Source organism: Sarcophilus harrisii, chromosome 5 (assembly GCF_902635505.1).
Source record: "Sarcophilus harrisii chromosome 5, mSarHar1.11, whole genome shotgun sequence".
Lineage (NCBI taxonomy): Eukaryota > Metazoa > Chordata > Mammalia > Dasyuromorphia > Dasyuridae > Sarcophilus > Sarcophilus harrisii.
In genome coordinates this window covers 199,247,909-199,270,768 of record NC_045430.1, presented here as the reverse complement: position 1 = coordinate 199,270,768, position 22,860 = coordinate 199,247,909, and the positions used below count along the sequence as shown (strand labels likewise).

The 22,860-nt window shown below is 38.5% G+C and overlaps 1 protein-coding gene across 2 annotated transcripts; it reads right to left on the bottom strand.

Moving 5' to 3' along the window:
- Window positions 1-11,814: 11,814 nt before the first annotated feature.
- On the bottom strand, window positions 11,815-19,749 carry LOC100918664 (zinc finger protein OZF-like). Of its 2 annotated transcripts, XM_003772595.3 has the most exons (4): window positions 19,047-19,749; window positions 16,523-16,655; window positions 15,898-16,008; window positions 11,815-14,514 (listed from the first exon to the last, which is right to left on the bottom strand). In XM_003772595.3, the coding sequence occupies exons 1-4, from the start codon at window positions 19,068-19,070 to the stop codon at window positions 13,361-13,363; spliced, it is 1,422 nt and encodes a 473-aa protein (XP_003772643.1). In that variant the 5' UTR covers window positions 19,071-19,749; the 3' UTR covers window positions 11,815-13,360. The 2 variants fall into 2 exon arrangements, with proteins under 2 accessions (XP_003772643.1, XP_031795212.1); XM_031939352.1 differs by lacking the exon at window positions 19,047-19,749 and having other exon boundaries at window positions 16,523-17,234.
- Window positions 19,750-22,860: the final 3,111 nt, after the last annotated feature.

The window sequence follows — 22,860 nt, the reverse complement described above, 5'->3', positions numbered from 1 at the left end:
GTCAGTGACTTAGTTCGCACAGTGGCTAGTTAATAAGGGTTTAAATAAATGTATCTAAATGTATCATTCCATTGTGAGGCAACATGGGCATAAATAAGCACATACAAAAAGAATACAGATTTTGTCAGGCGAGGATAAAAGCGTTGGCGAATATCGGGAAAATGTTAGTATAGGTCACCCCCGCTGAGGGAAAATAGGATATGTGGAAGAGGATCGTTTGTTGTTGATGTTCAATCATGTCTGAGTCTTAACCTCATTTGGGGATTTTTTTGGTAGAAATGAGTGATTTGCCACTTCCTTCCCCAGCTTTTCTTTTCTTTTTTTAAACGAGGAAATGGAGGTCAACAGGATTAGATGATTTAGAGTCAGGCAGCTAGCAAGTATTTGAATTTAGGTCTTCCTAACTCCAGGAGGGGCACTACCCACCGCACTACCTACTTGCCCAGGAGGATCATAGTTACATATAAATCTAAAACTGCAATGGTTCTTAAAGGCCCTCTAGTCTAATCCACTCATAGTCAGAGGAAACAAATACAGGACACTTGTGTCATTTCCCCAAAGTCAAAAGATCCTTAATGTTTGAGTTTTCGATCAGGACAACTACAACAACAATGCATTCCAGGATATATGTATCAGAAAAAATTATTTAAATACACACACGACATTGACAGTTTTCACCTTTTTCTCCTGATCATCCTATATATATCCAATAAATTTGTTTTTACTTTGGAACTGATGAATCTTAGATCTCTTGTCTGCAATATCCTTTTCATTAGTCTTCTTGTCTCCAGTCTCTTGTCGGCAATATCCTCTTCATTAGTTTCCTTGTCTCCAGCGTCTTCTCTTTCAAAGAGAAAATCCTAAAACACAAGTCTTGACCATGTTAAATTGTACATTTCAGTAGCTTACTGTTGTCTTACACATAAAGTATAAATTTTTCCTTTAAACACTTAATATCCACAGTCGACTCCATCTTAACTTTACATACTTATTACATATATATGTTATTACATAACTTATTACATACACATTACTTTGCTTCATAACATTCTATAGATCAACCAAATTGTCCTTCACAGAAGACATCCCATCTTCTATCCCTATACCTAATGTATTCCCACCATCACAAGAATATACTTCCTCCTCACTGCCACCACTTAGAATTTCTTCCTTTCTTCAAGTACCACCTTTTTTATGAAACATCTCTTGATCACTCTGTGCGAAAACCTTTCCTTCCCCCTAAAATAACTTTGTATTTGCTTTGCATTATATGTGTGCATGTTTTCCTTCAATAGAACTTAAACTTTTTGAAGACAGGGATTGTTTTGATTTGTCATTGTATTCCCTTGTGCCCAGCTGGCTATTAATAAGTTTGTGGATTGCTTGCTAAATCTCATCAATATTTGTAGTTGTTCCAGTACTGTAGATCATAACCTAGTGCTGTGTTGGGTTTTTTGAACTAAGTGCTGGGTGAATAGTTTGTAGTTATTGATTTAATATTAAGCTTCTAAAGTCTACCTCACCCTGTTCAAGGCAGCAGCAGCAGCAGCACTAGTCTTTATATAACATTTTGTGATTTACAAGCCATTTTTCTTCACAATTCTATAAAGTAGAAACAGCACAAATAAATACTCTTTTTATGTTACCATACACTCAAGCGATGTGTAATATTGTAAAACTGTAGGAATTTTTTTTTTTTCTGGATGTCCTTACAAATTGCATAGGGAAGTATAGTTCTGCTTGAAAGTAGGGAACTGGATTAAGTGACTTTTCAAGGTACCTATCAGTATTTATATAGTTTTAACGGAGTTTTAGTTGTTTTCCCTTCCCTGGAGATGACAGTGCTGCTCTGGAAGGGATGTTCTCATAATTCCTTTTCCCCTCTTTAATTTCATCCTTCATTCTTTGGGTTACTCTTTTTCCTCTTCTATAATCTTCCTGCCATTAACAGCTGCTACATTTCATTCTACAGCTAGCAAACTAAATGGTTTTATTCCAGAATATATAAAACCTATTCTTCTCCAATAATCTTCATCCACCTTCTAGTACTATGACTGAAATTATTCTATTAGATGTAATTGCTTTTTCAAACACTGAAGATCCCTATCTAAAAGGAAATATGTTTAACGCATCAATATAAGCCATTAATCATTACCTTGAGTTCATTTCTCAGTTTCTTAGCTGAGTGTATTCCTTGATACAGGACATAAGATGGAAGTCCTTGATACAGGACACAAGATGGAAGTTTTAATATGTAAAAGGCAGTCAGGTAAAGGTCTAGAGTATAAATGGTGACCTAAGTGGGGAGAGCCAGATGGGAGATAAATAGTATACAAAAGTAAATTCACAAATCATCAGCATTTATGTATATTAAAAAACAGGAAAAAAGAAAAATAACATCTGAAAAATAACAAAATAAAATCCTTGTGAATTAATCCTTGTGAGTTAATCTAGCAATACACACAGAGAACACATATAAATACAATTACAAAAACAGTTTTCACTTTAATAAATGAGAATCTAAATAAGAAAAGAAATATTCAATAGTCTTGGCTATTCAACATCATAGTTTTGATATCTCCTAAATTAATCCTAGGTCAAATATATAGCAAAACACTTTATAGAATTAGACAATATTTATTTAGGGAAACAAAAGGCCAAAAACATTTAAGGGAATAAATGAAGATAAAAGTAGGAATAAAGGGGAGTTAATACATAAAATAATTATTTTAAAAAACTATTTTTTAAATGGAGACAATATGTCTTATGCTGAAATAAGAGGAAAGGGCAAAAAGTGCAACTTTCACATCAAAATATGGAAAATCTTTCTAACTACTAAAGCTAGCAGAAAGTAAACCAGGCAAAGCCAGAGGTATCAGTTTTTCACCAGATATCTCCAAAGACTTTTCAGTTATGTTGGGAGAGGGGATTCTTAATAGTTAAAAGTTGAATTAGGTGGCCTCTGAGATCCTTTCCAGCATTAATATGATGTATCCATGACAATGTATTCATAGATTTTGTGGTTTGTTAGAAGGAATCTTAAAGATGATCTACTTTCTTACCTCCCAAAATTACTCTGTAAATATTCTGCATTTACTCATTTGTGTGGAGCAAGATTCTGTTGTCTTTTAAAGATACAGTAACTTTTTTTTAATAGCTTTTTGTTTACAAGTTATATTCATGGGTAATTTTACAGCATTGACAATTGCCAAACCTTTTGTTCCAATTTTTCCCCTCCTTCCCCCCACTCTCAGAGAAGGATTTTCTTTCTTTTTTTTTTTAATTAACTTTTTATTACCAGAACCCATGCCAGGGTAATTTTTTTTAATAGCCTTTTATTTACAGGTTATATGTATGGGTAACTTTACAGCATTAACAATTCCCAAACCTCTTGTTCCAATTTTTCACCTCTTACCCCCCCACCACCTCCCCCAGATGGCAGGATGACCAGTAGATGTTAAATATATTAAAATATAAATTAGATACACAATAAGTATACATGACCAAACCGTTATTTTGCTGTACAAAAAGAATCAGACTCTGAAATATTGTACAATTAGCTTGTGAAGGAAATACAAAATGCAGGTGGGCATAAATATGGGGATTGGGAATTCAATGTAATGGTTTTTAGTCATCTCCCAGAGTAAAGATACAGTAACTTTAAAAAAAAAAATACAACAACCTCTTCTATAGGCTCCATGGAAAAAGGTTATTGAAGTGGGTAGTTTGTTTTGTTGTTGTTTGTTGTTTTTCCTCAATGAAATTTCTTCATTTCGAGTCAGAATGATTCTGTCATTTTTCCTTCATTACCCCAGACCCAGTACTGTACACTGAATGAAGAGAAATGTGAAGCTCAGAATAATTAAGCAGCCTTAGCCTTAACTGGTTGTTAATTAACAACCAGTAAGCATCAGGGAAAAAATTAAACTATAGAGGACCTGGATCCGGGCTTTTTCCTTATCTCCATGTTTTTTTCCATCTTTTCCACTTAATACAGGTTAAATACCTCCTAGTAAAAAAATAATAGTAAATGTTAAATCCTCAGATATATAACAGAATCATTAATTTCCTATTTCACTGAGTATCTTAGTTGTTTGGTTTTTGTTTTTTTAATTAGCTTAGTCAATTCCCTGGAGTAGATAAGGAGAGCCAGGGTCTGGATGGGAAAGAAAGTGTGCATAAATTCTAAAGAAATGTTTTTAGTGCCCATATGAATCCAGGAACTATAATTCCCAACATGCATTGCCGCCAGACTTATTCAGTCCTTTGGATTATGTCTTGAATCTTTTTTTAATTGTGTGTGTGTGTGTGTCTTGACTTTTTGTGACCCTATTTGAGCAAAGACTGAAGTGACTTGCCATTTCCTTCTACATTTTATAGATAAGGAAATTAAGCCAAACAGAGTTGGCTTACTCAGAGTCACATAAGTCTTCCTGACTCCAGGCCCTCCCCTTGATCCATTGAGTCGCCTAGCTGCCTAAATTAACCAATAATTAAAGAAAAAACACTCCTCTAGGTAATTTGGGCCTTCTCCATAATCAATGAGCTGGAAGAAGACCTGGGAATGCCTGCTGGGAATTGTAGCCCATGACACCTTGTAGAAGGAGGGCACCCAGGCCCTAATCCTGTGGTAGAACATAGGACTCCTGGCCTGTTTTAGGGATAGCAAGGACCAGAAGACTCCTGTCTTCGTGGGAGGGAAGAGAAGCCCAGCATGAACAGACTTGTCCATGGAAGGAGAAGGCTTTCCCAGGACAGTGGTGACCATGCATTAACAGAGTTCTTTGTCCTTTGGGAGGCAATAGGGAGTATTTTCTGACTGCGACCTAACCTCAAGCTCCTGCCTCCCCAGCATTTACCGCTTTCCATCCAGAGCATGCACAAGTAGATCGAGTTTCATTTGGACTAAGCAATTTTACGCTGATAAGACTGGGAGTTAGGAGTGACTTTGAGGGATCATCAATTCCAACCCTGTTATCTTAGAAATGAGGCACAGACAACTGGTATGGCAACCACAATCTTTTCAATTAAAATTATTACATTTGTTCCTTGAAACAAACACAGCTTGTGAGACAGCTTGGAGCAGATTAATGTCTTCATTTAAAAGAGGAGGAAATTGCAGGGGTGAGTGTAATAAAAAAAACCCTCAATAGATGAAGATTGAGAGCATAGATTTTTATAGTTGGAAGGTTTCTCAAAGGCCATCTAGTCCAAAAAACAGCTAAAAGAAAATCTCTTCCATAACATAACTGTCAGAGGTAATGCATCCCAACTTTGAAGGATAGGAGAAAAAGGGAAAGTTTCCATCTCCCTGAAATAACTATTCAATTTTTGGGTCTCTGAAATGGTTAGAAAGTTTTTTCTTACATCAATCTTGAATCTGCCTCACAGATATGAAAGTAACTATGATCAAACACTACATATTCACAAAGGGGAAGAACTGAGCCAGTCCCCTGTACCACATATTTCCATTATAGGATCATAGTTGTTAATAGTTACTTTCATTATGAGGTACTACTGCCAGAAAGTGTGTTTATAAGCCATCTCATTTAGTCCAACCTCATGCAAACCGATAAACATCTACAGGGAAGTCACTTGTGCACAGTCACAGAGGTGGAAAATGGCAGAGCAAGGATTTAAACTGAGGTTCTTTATTTCCAGGTCCGGAGAACATCATTCCACAATATTGCCCCATGTAATGAGGCATTGATGAGATCTTTAGTGAACTTGATAAGCTCATAAGATGGTAAGCCTTTATCTGAGGCTTTTTGAAATCTTTTAAGAATATTGGATATGCTTTTTGACATCTCATGAAGACAAACCATCTGGACTTCCAGTATCTCAAATCAGTCTTTCAATCAAGGCCATCACCACTGCTCTGATTTTGTTTTCCGTATTTCTTAAGACTTTACAGTTTAAGCAATGCAAATTATATCATCTACTCTTGTCCTATTCTTTACCCCTTCTATCTCTAATCATGTCTTACCAAACACTAATTCTTGATTACATGAGAGTTGTCTCACATGCAGCTCAGTGATGCTGAAGGAACTTTTACCACCATGCAAAAAACAATCACTAGAGATTTGTTACTCAAAAGTATTTTATTTTTTTCAATTATGTGTATAGTTTTCAACATTCATTTAAGATTTTGAGTTCCAAATTTTCTCTTCCTTCTCCCTTACCTTCCCCCTTCCCAAGACAGCAAGCAATTGGATATGTACAATCAACCTGTTATTTACAAATCAACCTGTTATTTACAAATGCCTAATTTGTATGAATGGCTTCCTTAGGGCAGAAGTACTTTCATGATATTCTCCATGGAGGTTTTTCCCCATTTGGCCAAAAAAGGATTTTTTTCCCCCTGAGATAAATGCTCAGCCTGTGTTGAATTATCCTAGGGATGCCCACAGATGTTAAATGCACTCATGTATGACTAGAAAGAGGAGTCCAAGGACAGTGTCACTTCTGAATTCCCTCTGCTCTAGAATTAGAAGAGAGTAATTGATTTTATGGGTAATGTCAGTCTTGAGGATATTCAAAAGATATAACTAGTATTATCCTTGGGACCCGGACTACCTTCCCTCTCTTCACAGCTCATCAGCCATTACAACTATATATTTCTTAATGTTTTAATGTTTGGTCATGTTGATTGACAACAATCTTTTAATAAGAGGGATGACCTTTACCTTCATCAATACCAGTGATGATTGCTCAGGTTTGGTTTGTTTGTTTTTTTTTTTTTCCTGAAAGAACAAGCATCTTTTCTCCCTAACCTTTCATTTCTGTATTTTTTTCCCCTGAGGCAATTAGAGTTAAGTGACTTGCCCAGGGTCACAGAGCTAGGAAGTGTTAAGTGCCTGAGATCAGATTTAAACTCAGGTCCTCCTGACTTGAGGGAGGCACTGTGCCACCTAGCTGCCCCTCCTATCCTTTACTTTCAAAGCAAAAACAGTGGTAAGGAGAGATATCTAAGTGATCTCTTGCTGAAACAACTCTAAAATTTCAGGAAAGATTGAAAAATAAAAAGAGGACTGGGAAGGATGGGTATTTCTTTCCTTAAATACATTATTTTCTCCTCTCATTTTTCATAATTTGTATAATGTCAACATTATAATAAATGGTAGACTGAAAAAGAAAAAGTCTTGTCTTTTAAAGGAACAGTTCCTCCAGATCTCAGGCTTGCAAATGTTTGTGGACATAGAGAAAAAAGTCAGCATTTTCACAATCAGCACACTTTAATATCAGAATTTTTTTTTACTTAAAGGGATAGGAGAATATGTGAGGATTAAAACTGCCCAACTTACAATAAAAGAGACTGAGGCAGAACTCTGAGTCAATGACACTTTATTAAAAGGTCTGTGGTCCTCTCTAATGGAGTGGACCTCAGATCTTCCTCACGATCTGAGAGGCATTTCTTCTTCCAGGGCCTTGTATTTGTAAAATTTGATTTTTAAATATGCAAACGAGGCATAGTGAAATATAAAATCTCACTTGTTGGTAGATTTTGCTCTTTGGGGCCAAAAATAATATCAGCAGGGGAATCATAGGTTGGGTGAAGGATAGGATTTCTTCACTGACTAAGTCATAAAATGGTCACCTGCTGTATTGGACAAGAGAGAATGGTCCAGACGTACAAAAATAAACTGGAAGACTTTCCATGTCACTTCTGCCACACTGGGATTGGTCCCCATGACAAAGAAAAACAAGGATGAAGGGCCTCTAGTCAGCTTCCTATAATTAAGTGAACTTAAAATCTGCATCTCAGAGCTCTGGAACCTAATATACAGAATTTATAATCACAGTATTAATTTGATATAAGTCTGACTGGAATAGAGTAGGGTTCCAAATAAATTACTTCTCACAAATGCATCCTGCCCAATGAATGAGTCCAGAGATTATTTTCCTGCCCCACTCCCACTTCAAAACATCCGGGTCCTTATGGGCAGGATCATATGAGGCTAGTAACAACATTCATTTACATAGCACTCTAAAATTTGGCAGAGCGATTTTATATACATTATCTCATATGATCCTCAACCTGTGAAGTGCTTCAGATATTTTATCCTTATATATTTTCAATATATATATTGACTTAATGTGTAGAATGTAAACATAGGTCATCTTGACTCTCAAAATTAGCTCACTCTTCACCATGCCATTTTCCATTTTATCTGAGAGGAAACAGATGTAGTTTAAGAGACTAGAATCCAGTGGTTCTGAAACCCAGGCATACTTCCAATTCTGACTTCCCACCCACAGCACCATCCATGACCCTGTGGTGTATTATTGACTGCTCTGTCACACTCTCCCCAATCCACAAAAATAATACACAATTAACAGAGTAGTCACAAAAAAGACACCACAACAAACAAACAACATACAATATATGTCATCACCACTACAAGGAAGCATCAATGTCTGAATTCCATGGGTGGGAGGACTTGCACATGTATTCAGAGTCTCAAGTGGGAGTCATTGCTAACTAACCTGTGCAATATTTCCTTCACACTGATTCTCAGGCAGCAGGTGTAGAGTCTTCAGGAATTTCTCGCAGCCATCTCACTGTCCCTCACCTCACTCTCAACCTCTCATAGTCAGCAACAGACATTAAATCTTGTGGGAACATTGGTAAGATACAATAGAAACTATTAAAGAAATGACCAACAAGAAGATTTCAGAAAGGCCTGAAGAGACTTACACGGACTGATACTGAGTGAAACGAGCAGAGCCAAGAGATCATTATATACTTCAACAACAGTACTATATGATGACCAATTCTGATGGACTTGGCCATCCTCAGCAATGTGATCAACCAAATCATTTCCAATGGAGCAGTAATGAACTGAACCAGCTACGCCCAGAGAAAGAACTCTGGGAGATGACTAAAAACCATTACATTGAATTCCCAATCCCTATATTTATGCCCACCTGCATTTTTGATTTTCTTCACAGGCTAATTGTACAATATTTCAGAGTCTGATTCTTTTTGTACAGCAAAATTAACGGTTTGGTCATGTATACTTATTGTGTATCTAATTTATATTTTAATATATTTAACATCTACTGGTCATCCTGCCATCTGGGGGAGGAGGTGGGGGAAAGAGGGGAAAAATTAGAACAAGAGGTTTGGCAATTGTCAATGCTGTAAAGTTACCCATACATATAACCTGTAAATAAAAGGCTATTAAATAAAAAAAAAAGAAAAAAACTATTAAAGAGAGAGAAGATCCTACAGCAGGGAGAGAAAAAATATAGATGTTCTCCTGGAGTTCTTCATTTGGGGAAAAAAATGATTTTGCTTTAATATACAAGAGTTTACAAGATAACTCCTCAACCCCACTATTATTTCAAGTTTGGGGAAAAGCAAAACTATTTCTTCTATGAACTTTTTTTTCCCGGTAGATAATTCTTCAAATCATCTGCCTTGCTTTATTTCAGAAATCTATCCAATATACTGATATTTAGTGAATGTTCAGTAATAGAGTTATCAGGGAAATGGTCAATGACTAAGCAAAACTACTTGGTTTCTCTAACATTCTAGCTTACAGGTTTATTTAAATTAATGTGGAAAAGCCAAATAATGCCCTATTAAATGGAAGCTTATTTCACTAAGTGGTATATCTTGGCATATTTGCCCAATTTTCTATTGTTTTTCTAAAGGTGTCATCTCGCTTGTCTATTTATGGATGATTTTTTGCCAGTTTGGTTCATAGTTTCTTAGGTAAGATTCTTTCATGCAAATTGTAAAATTTTTAAAGTTTGAATTTTTTAGAAGTTCTCACTTTTCTCTGATACTCCCTTTCTACATTTCAAGCCTCTCACACCTCCCTATCATGGGCATCAAGCCAGAGATAACTGTTTTTCTTGCGCAAATATAAAATTTTTAAAAAGAGAATACATTCATTATATGAGAAAACTCCACAAAATGATTTAAGAGGTGATTCACACATGGCTAGAATCTAGAGAAAGTCAATCAGGGGTTTAAACAATTTTCAATGCAACTAAATCATTTATTGAGCACTTACTATGTGCAGGGCACTGTGTTAGTGTATCATCAGCATTCATATTAATTATTAGCATTCAATTCAACCTAATAATAATTAACATTCAATAAAACTTTATTCAGTTGAATATTGAAGCAAAAGTGAAATGATCAGAACAAGAGATTATATACTTCAACAATGATACTGTATGAGGATGTATTCTGATGGAAGTGGATTTCTTCAACAGAGGAAATCAAAGATCTAACTCAGTTTCAATTGATCAATGATGGACAGAAGCAGCTACACCCAAAGAAAGAACACTGGGAAATGAATGTAAACTGTTTGCATTTTTGTTTTTTCTCCCTGGGTTATTTTTACCTTCTGAATCCAATTATTCCTGTGCAACAAGAGAACTGTTCAGTTCTGCACACGTATATTGTATCTAGGATATACTGTGACACATTTAACATGTATAGGACTGCTTGCCATCTGGGGAAGGGGATGGAGGGAGGGAGGGGAAAAAGTCAGAACAGAAGTGAGTGCAAGGGATAATGTTGTAAAAAGTTACCCTGGCATGGGTTCTGTCAAAAAAAAGTTATAATTATTCAAAAAAAAAAAAAGATGAGCAGCCAGATTTCAGAAAAGTCTGGAAAGACTTAATTGGACTCATGCTGAATGAAGTGAGCAGGACCAGAACATTATACATGTTAACAACATTGTTTGATGATCTACTATGATAGACTTAGCTCTTTTTAGCAATGCAATGATCCAAGACAATCCCATGGGACTCATGATGAAAAATGCTGACCATGTCCAAAAAAGAACTATATTATGTTAATTCAGATTGAAATATACTATTTTCACTTTAAAAAAAAGAATATTGAAGCAAAGTGGATGGCGCTAGGCCTAATGTCAGGAAGACCTGAATTCAACTCCAGCCTCAGATACTAGTTATGTGACCCTGGGCAAGTCTTAACTGCAGTAGGCCTTAGTTTCCTCAACTGCAAAAGGGGGATGAATAGGACCTATCTCCCAGAGTTGTTGGGAAGATCAAATGAAATCATATTTGTCACTGTGCCTTTGACCCAATGTTACTACTGGGCTTATATCCCAAAGAGATCTTAAAGAAGGGAAAGGGACCTGTATGTGCACGAATGTTTGTGGCAGCCCTGTTTGCAGTGGCCAGAAACTGGAAACTGAGTGGATGCCCATCAATTGGAGAATGGTTGAGTAAATTGTGGTATATGAATGTTATGGAATATATTGTTCGGTAAGAAATGATCAGCAGGATGAATACAGAAAAGCTTGGAGAGACTTACATGAACTGATGCTGAATGAAATGAGCAGGACCAGGAGATCATTATATCCTTCAACAACGATACTTTATGATGATCAATACTGATGGACGTGGTTCTCTTCAACAATTAGATGAACCAAATCAGTTCCATGTGTTCAGAAATGAATAGAACCAGCTATACCCAGAGAAAAAACTCTGGGAGATGACTATGAACCACTACATAGAATTCCCAATCCCTCTATTTTTGTCTGCCTACATGTTTGATTTCCTTCACTAGCTAAGTGTACACTATTTCAAAGTCTGCTTCTTTTTGTACAGCAAAATAACTGTATGGACATGTATGTATATTGTATTTAACTTAAACTTTAACATATTTAACATATATTTTGGTCAACCTGCCATCTGGGGAGGGGGAGGAGGAAGGAGGGGAAATATTGGAACAAAAGGTTTTGCAATTGTCAATGCTGAAAAATTACCCATGCACATGTCTTGTAAATAAAAAGTTATAATTTTTTAAAAATCACATTTGTCAAGGGTTGGCACAGTAGGCACTATATAAAAGCTCATTTTCTTCCTTTCCTTCACTTTGTTCAACGAAATCATCTAAATGTGATTATTGGAGAATTAATTGTATTACTAAGTATAGATTTCTGCAATTTCCATTGTGAAGCCTTCCAGGAAGGAATTGACAGAAACACTTACCAGTGGTATGCTAGTCAATGTAATCCTTAGGGAGATAATGGAGACTTTGTTCTTTGATGGAACTGGGGAGCCTCAGTTGGTGTTTTTTCATGGATTCATAAGCTTTGTATGATCATTACATCCCAAAATGTTTTCTCTAGAGTCTTGAAACTCCGAAGTACTTAGGTTTTTGGCTTCTACTTTTTGACTCAAGGCCAAGTCAGCTAACTATGGTACTCAAGCTAAAGTGGCATATGACATGATTTTTAAGAATATAGTCAGACATATATTGGATTACTTGCTGTCTAGGGAAGGGAGGTGAGGGAAAGGAAAAAAGAAACATTTGGAACACAAGGTTTTTGCAAGGGTGAATATTGAAAATGATCTTTGCATATATTTTGAAAATAAAAAGCTATTGCTTAAAAAGAAGATAGTTAAAGCCAGTTATATAGAAAATCAAGTATATTTTTCCCTACAGCTTCTTTACCTCCTTTTCCCTGAGAATAATCTACTTCCTCCAATATCAGATTTTTATTCTAAAGCTGGTTATTAATTACTTCTAAGGTATGTACTAAGAACAGCTTTGAAGCTAAAAAGGAAGTTCAACAAGAGAAAAGCCTTCCGTTTTATGTAACAAACCCTAATTCTGCCAAACAGACAAGAAGGAATTGACGGAACCCAGTTGCTATTAGCTGTGACCTCTGGCACACTCTGCCCTTCCCTCATCCTGGAGTGAAGAAGAAAAATTTGCAAAACTTTATGATAGGTTCCCAACACTTGAGTTAAGGTAAGGAAGACTTTTGTTCAAATTCAAATACATTATTTAATTAAACCATTTTAAGTCTATAAGATCTTAGTTGGAATAGTAAACACAATCACAGAATCTCAAATTTGAAAGTGAGATGAGAAGACACCTAGTTTAACCCAAAAAGGAATCCTTTCTGTAGCATCCTGACCAAATAATCAAGATTCTGCCTGAAGACCTCCCCAAATAGAATTAACTCCTGAGACAGCTAATCTACTTTAGGAACAGTCTGTTAAGAAGTCCTCACTTTACATGGAATCCAGTCTACTTCCCTACAAATGTCTGTTCCTGTCTTTGTCCTTTGGCTCCAAGCTCTCTTCTACATAATAGTACTTGAAGTACTTGACAGTAGCTCTTAAGTCCCCTCAAATCTTCTCTTCTTCAGGCCAAACACCTATGATAATTTGGCCAATCCTCCTATTGTATGTCCTAGTCATCTGTTGCCGAACATGCTCCAGTATCACAACATCCTTGCCACTTTCACCATCTCCAGATGAGAAAAATAAGGATCAGTAAGGAGGAACAGAAAGCGGTCCCCTAGCGTGGTGTGCCCCTGAGGACAATCTTGGAAAAGGCATCAAAGGAGGACCTGGCTCACCAGTCCAGTGGGCCGAGCTTGATCAACTCCAAGCTGATGGAATTATTGGCCATATTGCTGAATTGCTGATCCCAACCGGGACAAGCAAAAAAGTGTTCACTGCTATGGATGCTTCTTTGGTGCTTATTTAGGTCGTGCACCCGGGTGAAGGAGCGCCCACACTCAGGGCAGGGAAAGAGCCGTTTACCACCTGGAGCCCGCTGGTGCACTCGCAGGTGCTTCTTCAAACCCTGTTTTTGGGCAAAGTGGTGCCCACACTGCGGGCAGAGGAAAGGGTGCTCCCCGGTGTGCACTCGCTGGTGTTTCTTCAAGTCTTGCTTCTGAGAGAAGTGATGCCCACATTCAGCACAAGGAAATGGACGCTCCCCACTATGCACACGCTGGTGCCTTTTGAGATCCTGCTTTTGGGCAAAATGGCGCCCACACTCAGGGCAGGGGAAGGGGCGCTCCCCGCTGTGCACATGCTGGTGTTTCTTGAGGTCCTGCTTCTGGGCAAAGTGGCGCCCACATTCTGAGCAGGCAAAGGGGCGCTCCCCACTGTGTAAATGCTGGTGCTTTTTCAGGTATTGTTTCTGGGTAAAGCAGCGTCCACACTCCACGCAGTGAAAGGGGCGCTCATTTCTATGTACCCACTGATGTTTCCTCAGGTATTGTTTCTGGGCAAAGCAGCGTCCACACTCGGGGCAGGTGAAGGGACGCTCCTTGCTATGCACCCACTGGTGGGTCATGAGGGCTGACTTCTGCCGGAAGCACTTCCCACACTCTGGGCAAGGGAAAGGCCGCTCCTTTGTATGGACTCGCTTGTGCACCTTAAGCTCATGCCGTCTCTTGAAGTGCTTTCCACACTCAGGACAATGGTGAGGTTTCAGGGAAAGCTCATTCTCAGAGGCTAACTCCTGGTTTTGTATCTTCTCCATGAGGGCTCTCTCACCTGGAGAAAGGCTATACAAGACTCCATTCTCTCCCCTACTGCCAGTGGGTTCAGTCCTCACCAAATTATCCATCTGTCCAGGAGACAGAAGATTTATTTCTTGAGACTTTTTGTGGCTGGGAGTATGAGAACCTGTTTTACCTTGTTCCCCTGGGAAATTCCCACTCAATTGCTGTTTCCTATTACTTTCTTTCTTAGGAGGCTTCCTGACCCCAACACCTATAAGAGAGAGAGAAAAAAAAAATCAATATTCCCAAGGGGCTTCTGTGGAACCATGGAAAAGGAACCATGGAAAAGGAATTGCTCATAGGACATAGCATAGAACAGGAAGGGATCTTAAAAGTCATTCAGTCTGAGCCCTTCATGTTATCGAAAATTAAGGCTTAAAGAAATTTGCTTGACCAAAAGTATACATAAGTGGCACAAGCAGGACCCAGTGGGATACTGAAGGTCATCTGAATTGGAGCCAACTGTTACATTTTCACTGTAAGCACTGACACTTCCAAAAGTGACACCACTGCTAGGCATGAATGGCAAAAGAGACTTTTTTAAAAAGGAAAAGAAGATACATAGATAGATTGGTAGGTAGGTGGACAGAAAGGTAGGGAGAGAGACAGAGACAGAGACAGAGACAGAGAGACAGAAAGAGACAGAGAAACACACACACACACAGACAGAGAGAGAGAGATTTATAGCAGATCTTTTCTTAGGGCAAAGAATTGGAAATTGAAGGGATACCCATTAATTGGGGAATGGCTGAATAAACTGTGATATGGGATTATGAAAGAATGTTATTGTTCTATAAGAAATGATGAACGGGATGCTATTAGAAAAATCTGGAAAGTCTTCCATGAACTCAAGCAAAGTGAAATGTACCATATCCGAGTAATAACAATGTTTTGGGGAAACTAGTTGTGAATGACTGCTACTCTCAGTGATACAATGATCCAAGACTACTTTGAAGGTCTTATGATGAAAAATACTATCCACTTCCAGAGAAAGATCTGATTGTATCTGAAAACAAACTGAGCATACTTTTTTTTAACTTTTTTTTCTTGAGGGTGGGGAATCTATGTTTTCTTTCGCAACATGACTTTAATAGAAATGTTTTATACAACTTCACATGGGTTTCTTCAATGTGGAGGGAGGAAGAGGTAGAATCTGGAATTCAAAATTTTAAAAACAAATGTAAAAAATTTGTTTTACACATAATTGGAGAAATTAAAGATATTAAAGACACTTCCAAAATTAGCAAGTGCTAAAAATCAAGCAAGGCTTGAGTTTTTGTTTTGTTTTGTTAATTGTCAAGATTTAACAAAGTGATAAAGAAAATATTAATGATGCAGATTAAACTTAAAAGTGTTTCCTATAGGTATAACCATGGAGACCCGGTTATTAAACATTTACCAGCACACTACTGGATCCCAGTCTTGCATCTCCAACCAATACAAGTACTTATGTACAAAAAAAAAAAAGAGCAAGTCTCCCTAACAGCTAGTATTATATAAATGTGGGTACTCAATCCATTGCACTTGTTGGCTGACAGAGTCAGAGATCTGGCCAAAATCAATGGCCTTAAAAAAAATAGAGGAAAATACTCACTCAAGCATGTGCTTTCCAGGTTATCTCTGCTCATCAAGTTCTGCTGATCTTCCCAGGTTTCAAAGACTTGTCCCAATGTAGCCAATAGTTCTGCCAGGGTTCCCAATCTGCCTGGTGGAAGCAAAGTTCCCAAAATTCTCAGTATGTGGTCCTATTATGCCAAGGCTAATTTCCCACAAACACCTGTTCTCTTACCTAGCTATGCTGAAGCAACCATTGCCCACTTCAGCCATAACTGATGTCAGGTTATGAGAACAAGAGGTGGTCCAATGCTCTGTGCATATGCATCCACCTTGACATCCTCTAGTACCTTGGTTTCTAAGTGTTCATACTAATCTGGTTCTTCCATTTCAACTTTTAGGATCTTCTCTCTACAGCCTTTCCATCACCTAAAATCTATTCCTATAGTTCATCCTCTTGGAGGCCTTACATAGATTTGCTTGCCTCCTAAATTGATGAGTCGAAATGAATCTCTTCAGTAAGAGCCTCTTACCAGCGTATCAAATCTATTTCTTACATTACCTTCAATTCAGACACTAGATAAAAATAAGTGAAAGAAACTGTCGCTACCTTTTCTAAAATTGGATCTTTCCCATATGTAAATGCATGAAAAATCAAAACTCACCAGCACTCAAAGAGCTCAAAGTTTCATAGTTTTCCTTCATCACATTCCAGTACAACTGTTGTTGCCAGGGAGCCAACATCCCCCACTCTTCCCGAGAGAAAGTGATGGCCACATCCTCAAACGTTAGGAATACCTGAAATCCCCATTCACACAATGTCTTATTCCAATCTTTCCAGGGTTTCCCTAAATACCCATTAGCAGTGTTCATTCATAGTTTGTTTAGGATAAATAACCTATATAAACAAATCATAAATATGATTCTTTTCCCACATCAGAACTTTGTCTCTCTCTCCTTTCTCCACTAAACTACAGTTTGTGGCAGAAAATCTCGACAAAGGTCACTATCTGAATATGCTATTTATCTGGGAAAGCCTTGATCTGGAGAAATAAAAAACAGCCCTCTGCTTTTTTCACTAACACACAAATATGGACTAGTTTACTATTTATATAATTGTCAATTCTATAAAACTGACAGCTTTAGGTAATGATACAGGACAGATATTTTTCAATATGAAATAATAGAGGGGACACCTTATAAACAATTCACCAGCATAGTAACATGAAGAAGAACAAGTCCAAAGTCTTAACATCTAGCATTTATGGAGGGCTTTAAGGTTGGTAAAGCACTGTACAGAGAGACTATCTTATTTTATCCTCATAACCTGGAAGGTAGCTGTTATTATCCTCATTTTATAAGATGAGTAAACTGAGGCACAAAGAGGTCAAATGCTGTTCCAAGGCCACACAGCTATTAAGCATCTGAGGTTGAATTTAAACTCCTATCTTTCTGATTCCAGAGCTAGAGCTCTATCCCATCGTGGCGCCAGCTGCCTCAAGAAATGGAGCACCACTGGTCACTAATTTCCCTAGCAGGTTAGGACTCCATTAGCCACATAATGGATTAAGCTGTCAGGCCTGTCCAGAAAGAAGACTTCTTATTCAGCCCCTGAGACTTGGGAAGAGTTCTCACTCACATGCTGAGTCCCCAACAAGGGAACTTTAAACCATGTCCCAGGTGGCCCAGTGGGGAAAGTTCTGGAGTCAGAAAGAATTGACTTCAAATTTGACTTCAGCTACTTAATAGCTGTGTGACCCTAAGTAAATCACTAGCTGCTCTCTACCTCAGTTTCCTCATTTGTAAAATGGGGATGAATAATATTAGGACCTAATTCTCAGAGTTGTGAGGATCAAATAAGATAAATTCCATCAAATTCTTTTCAAACGTTAGAGCACCCTGTAAATGCTAGCTACTGTAAGAATTTCAATTACTGCCTGACATAATGGGTATTCCTGCTTCCAACCTCTCCATTCCCTAATTCACCCTTCATACTGTCACCCAAGTGAGTTTCTTTTCTGATCACGTTATGCTACCCAAAAACTTTCCATGGCTCCTCTTTTGTGTCCTACATCAAATTTAAATCCTAAATTCTGGCATTCAAGTGGTCTTGCCCTTCACATACTTATAGAGCACCCCAGCCTGTACACTCACCCACCCGTTTTATCCTGCCTTCTTCTACCTCTACATCTTTGCTCACAATAACCCCCTTACTTACAAAGGGCTCCTGGCTCCCCAGCCCTATCTCTGCCTCACTTCAGACCCAACTCACCCATCTGTCCCTGTCCTGCCCCCACACTGGAAATATCTCCCCTTCCTCAAATCTCTCAAAACTTTATTTTGGCCTGCACTTTTTTCACCTATTGTATTGTGCCCTGAATTATGTGTGTGTGTGCATGTACACATACATATACACACGTTTATATACACATTTTTCCTTTTCCCATATCAACCATATGTTCTTTGAGGATAAAGACCATGTCTTATTTTATCTTTTTTTATCTTCAGCACCATAGTGCCTTTAATTATATGCAAACAATCCCTCTTCTTTCTCAACATAGAGGCACAAATAAATACAAAGGGATCTCCTCAGAGACTCCCAGAGATATGAGGTACAGGTTAAATCACATGATCCTCCATCTCCCCATTCTGGAAAAATATTCATAAAGATGAAATCTCATTAATACAAACTTTAAAATCAGCCTTTATGGAAAAAAATAAATCACAAAGCCCAACTAGAGCATGAACATGAGTACCACTCCTTTGTATTGGGTGACAGTAGTGTGGGAAATGGGCATGGGGGAGGAACCTGAAAGAACAGAGGTTCGTGGTGTCTGTTTTTCTAAGTACTAGGTGGCTCAATCACCATCTCTTCCACTACCTTTTCCAAATCTCTGAGTCATCACCTAAATAGCCTCTTTGCAGCAGTGGGCAGTTAGAGTGGCTGACTCTCCAAACCACAAGGAATAGGGAGATGCCCCCAAAATCCTGTCCCTGGGGAAAGCCCCCCCTTCTGGTCACACTCATGCACACCTGGAAAACCAGCTAAGCCCACTCATTCATGAGACAGAGAGCCAGGTGTTTAGGCCGCACCTCTCCCAGGGCCCCAGCCACTCAATGGGTCCTGCAGAGCCCACCACGAGGGTCTTCTCCACCCCTCAGTGCCCCCGTGGAAGTCGAGGGGCCTACCTGAGCTGCCTCGACCTTGGCCATGGCCCAGGCTGGAGCTGCCTCCTCCTGTTGCTCCTAAACGGGCAGAACTACACTTGGGTGATAATGACTCCTAAGAACCCTGTCTAAAGGAGATCCAAGAACTACCCTCCCCTGCTCCTTCCTGGGCTCTGATAGAGTAGGGATAAAGAGAAAAGGAAGCTGAAAATGGGGAAAGGAGGGGCGGGGTGCAGTTCCTGGGACTGCTGCGCATGCCTACAGCTACTTTTCCATTTCCCCGGGGCTGGAGAGGGGAGGGAGACCGTTAGAAGGGACGAGGTTGGGGAGCCAAAGGGAAAGGGGGGGGGAAGGGGCGAGCTGGAGAGCCCCCCTTACACCACAAATGGCCTTTGGGCCTCCGAAAGGGGCCGCTTCCCCCGCCCTTCTTCCCCTGGGCACCTGCGCCTAACAAAATGCTCAAGAAACATCTGATCATGTTAATCATCCGTTCCCTACAAGGTCATGTGCCTGAATCGGGCCGCTCCGTGTCTCGTCCCGAAGAGGAGCCCGGGGTTGCTCTGAGTAACAGGAGAAGCCGTAGGGATTTGCCGAGGGAGCCAGAGGGACAGAAAGGAGGAAAATCACTCGGGGCTTCGCAAACAGAGACGGACCGTTAGGTTCCGGGCCCTGTGTCCCGGCCCTGCTCACCGGGCAAGCCGCTCACCGCTCTCGGACCCGCGTTCCGTTCTAATGCTCCGCCCCCCCCCACTCCCCGCACTTCAAAGTTTCCGGGCCCTGTGTCCCGGCCCTGCTCACCGGGCAAGCCGCTCACCGCTCTCGGACCCGCGTTCCGTTCTAACGCTCCGCCCCCCCCCCACTCCCCCCGCACTTCAAAACCGCCCTGCCGCCGGCACTTAGCCCAGCGAGAGCTACCCAAGGGTGCCCGCTGCCGTGCGCTCAGTGCCTGCTCGCTGCCTCCGCTCTAAGCCGCTCAGCTCACTCCCAGCTTCCTCCTGTTGCCTTCCATCTGAAGAAGCTTCTTCCTTTGGCTCAGCGCGAGGTGAAAGGGGAACTGCCTTCTCCATACACCTGGAACAATAACCGATCTCCGAAGCTAGTGAGAAGCCCTGAGTCCTGAATGACTGCTTCCGTTTTTCATGCTCAAGCTAAGGTAACTGACTTGTCCGGGGTCGCACAGCTGGGGTCTGAGGCCCCATTTGAACTCAGGTCTTGTGACTCCAGGGCCAGCCCTCTGTCCTTATACCACTTCGCTACTCCAAACAAAGAAGTATCATGAGCAGTGAGAATATACTAGAACCATTTTCAATAAACATAAAAGTGATGCAAGGATGCCCACTCTTCTCACTGTTATTTAAAATAGTTTTGGAAATGCCGATCATAATAATATGACAAAGGAATGAAAGAGATAAAAGATAATAATATGATGATTTACTTGGAAAACCGCAGGGAATCAGCAAAGATACTATTTGAGACAATGAGTTCAGCAAAGTTTCAGGCTACAAAATAAATCTTCAAAAATCAACAGCATTTCTATGTAATAATAACCATAACATAAGAAACAATATTACAAAAGGAAATCCCATTCCACATAACCTCAAATGCATAAAAAAATCTGTGTATCAGTGTTCCAAAGTACTCAGAAAACTTGTATAAGTTCAATTACAAAGTTCTACTTAATGAAATGGAAAACAACTTAAATAGCTGGAGGAATATTCAGAGCTCATGACTAAGCTGTATCAAGATAATAAAAATGACAATTCTACAAAAATCAATTTATGTTTTTAATGCTTTTTCAATCAAATTATCAAGGGGATATTTTTACAGGGCTAAATAAAATAATTCATTTGGGAATTTTAATGACATAGGAAAAAATAACAAAATTCATTTGGGAAAACAAAAGAGCTAGAATATCAAGGGAAATTGTAAAAAAAAAAAAAAAAAAAAAAAAAGTAAGAATGAAGAGGAAACAGTACTTCCATATCTAAAACTATATTTTAAAGCAGCAGTCATCAGAACCATCTAATATTAGTTAAAAAATAAAGAGTGCAATGGAACAGATTAGATAAGGGAGATTTAGAAATAAAAGAATTCAATAAGCCATTATTTCATAAAATGGAAAATATAAATTATCTATAGAAAACCTCACTATTTGATTAAAAAGTACTGGAAAATGGAAAGCAGTCTGGTAAAAAAAATTAGGCTTTCACAAAAATTGGGCTTAAACTAACATCTTTACATCACACACCACAGTACATTCTAAATAGATGACAATATACAGTTTTAAAATTAGAAGACAAACAGATCAAACATTACTCACAGTTATGGATAGGAAATGTAATCTTAATTAACAAAAGGTAAAGACAATTCCAAAAGATAAAATAGATAACTTTAGTGACTTGAAATTGAAAAGATTCTGTACAGACAATATTAATGCATCTGAGATTTAAAAAAAAAAAAAAAAAAAAAAGGAAAGTGGTCAAACGGTTTTAAATCAAATTTCTCTTCATAAGGGTTTGCTAAACAAAATACATAAATAATTAATAAGTATGTATAAAAGTAATAGCCATTCCTCAATAGATAAATGGTCAAAGGATATATAGTGGTTCCCAGAAGAAAACCTACTAAGTATTAACAACCACATTTTAAAAAATGCTCCAAATCACTAATACAAAAAATGCACAATCAAATATCTCACACCCTGAAAGGTGGCAAACATTTCAAAAATTGGCAATAGTTAATTTTGGAGGGGCTATAGAAAGAAAGGAGGCTGGATTGTTAATGGGAGCTGTGAAATGGTGCAACCAATTTTGGAAAGCAATTTGAAATTATACAAATAAAATTACTAAAATAGCCATATCCTTTGAATCAGAAAGTCCATTATTAGAATTATTCCCCAAGAAAACTATTAAAATGGAGAGAAAGAGAGAGAGAGAGAGAGAAGAAGAAGAAGAAGAAGAAGAAGAAGAAGAAGAAGAAGAAGAAGAAGAAGAAGAAGAAGAAGAAGAAGAAGAAGAAGAAGAAAAAGAAGAAGAAGAAGGAGGAGGAGGAGGAGGAGGAGGAGGAGGAGGAGGAGGAGGAGGAAGGAAGGAAGGGAAATTAACTATGTCATAACAGTTAGGGAACTTGGAATTATTGATAAAGGAATCAGTTTAAAACCAGATGTCAATATTCAGTCACATCATCAAGAATTTATAGCAAAGATCAAAATAGAACTAAATGAGAAGGATAGAAATTAAGTGAAAATTCTCTGTGGACAATTAAAAAAGCTCCATCCTCTATTTAAACAAAAATAAGAAAAATAAAAGATCATTTATTTTTATTATCATTAATTCTTATCTAAATGTATCTGATATAAGTAAGTCTCCATGATCAAAGGATATGAACAGACAATTTTGAGATGATGAAATTGAAACTATTTCCACTCATATGAAAGCGTTCCAAATCACTACTGATCAGAGAAATATAAATTAAGACAACTCTGAGATACTACTACACACCTGTCAGATTGGCTATGACAGGAAAAAAAATGATGAATGTTGGAGGGGATGCCGGAAAACTGGGACACTGATGATGCATTGTTGGTAGAGTTGTGAACTAATCCAACTATTCTGGAGAGCAATCTGGAATTATGCCCCAAAAGTTATCAAACTGTGCATATCCTTTGATCCAGCAGTGCTACTACTGGGCTTATATCAAGAAGAAATACTAAAGAAGGGAAAGGGACATGTATGTGCCAAAATGTATGTGGTCAAATGTTTTGTAGTGGAAACTGGAAAATGAATGGATGCCCATCAATTGGAGAATGTTTGGGTAAATTGTGATATATCTGATG

What these genes read in the sequence shown, in the direction of transcription:
- LOC100918664 (XM_031939352.1), bottom strand. Translation starts at nt 16,730, where the DNA reads ATGAACACTGCTAATGGGTATTTAGGGAAACCCTGGAAAGATTGGAAT. An exon ending in TTTGAGCTCTTTGAGTGCTG is followed by an intron (nt 16,009 to 16,522) that starts GTGAGTTTTGAT and finishes TGCTTCCACCAG; the next exon opens with GCAGATTGGGAACCCTGGCA. An exon ending in CCTGGAAAGCACATGCTTGA is followed by an intron (nt 14,515 to 15,897) that starts GTGAGTATTTTC and finishes TCTCTCTTATAG; the next exon opens with GTGTTGGGGTCAGGAAGCCT.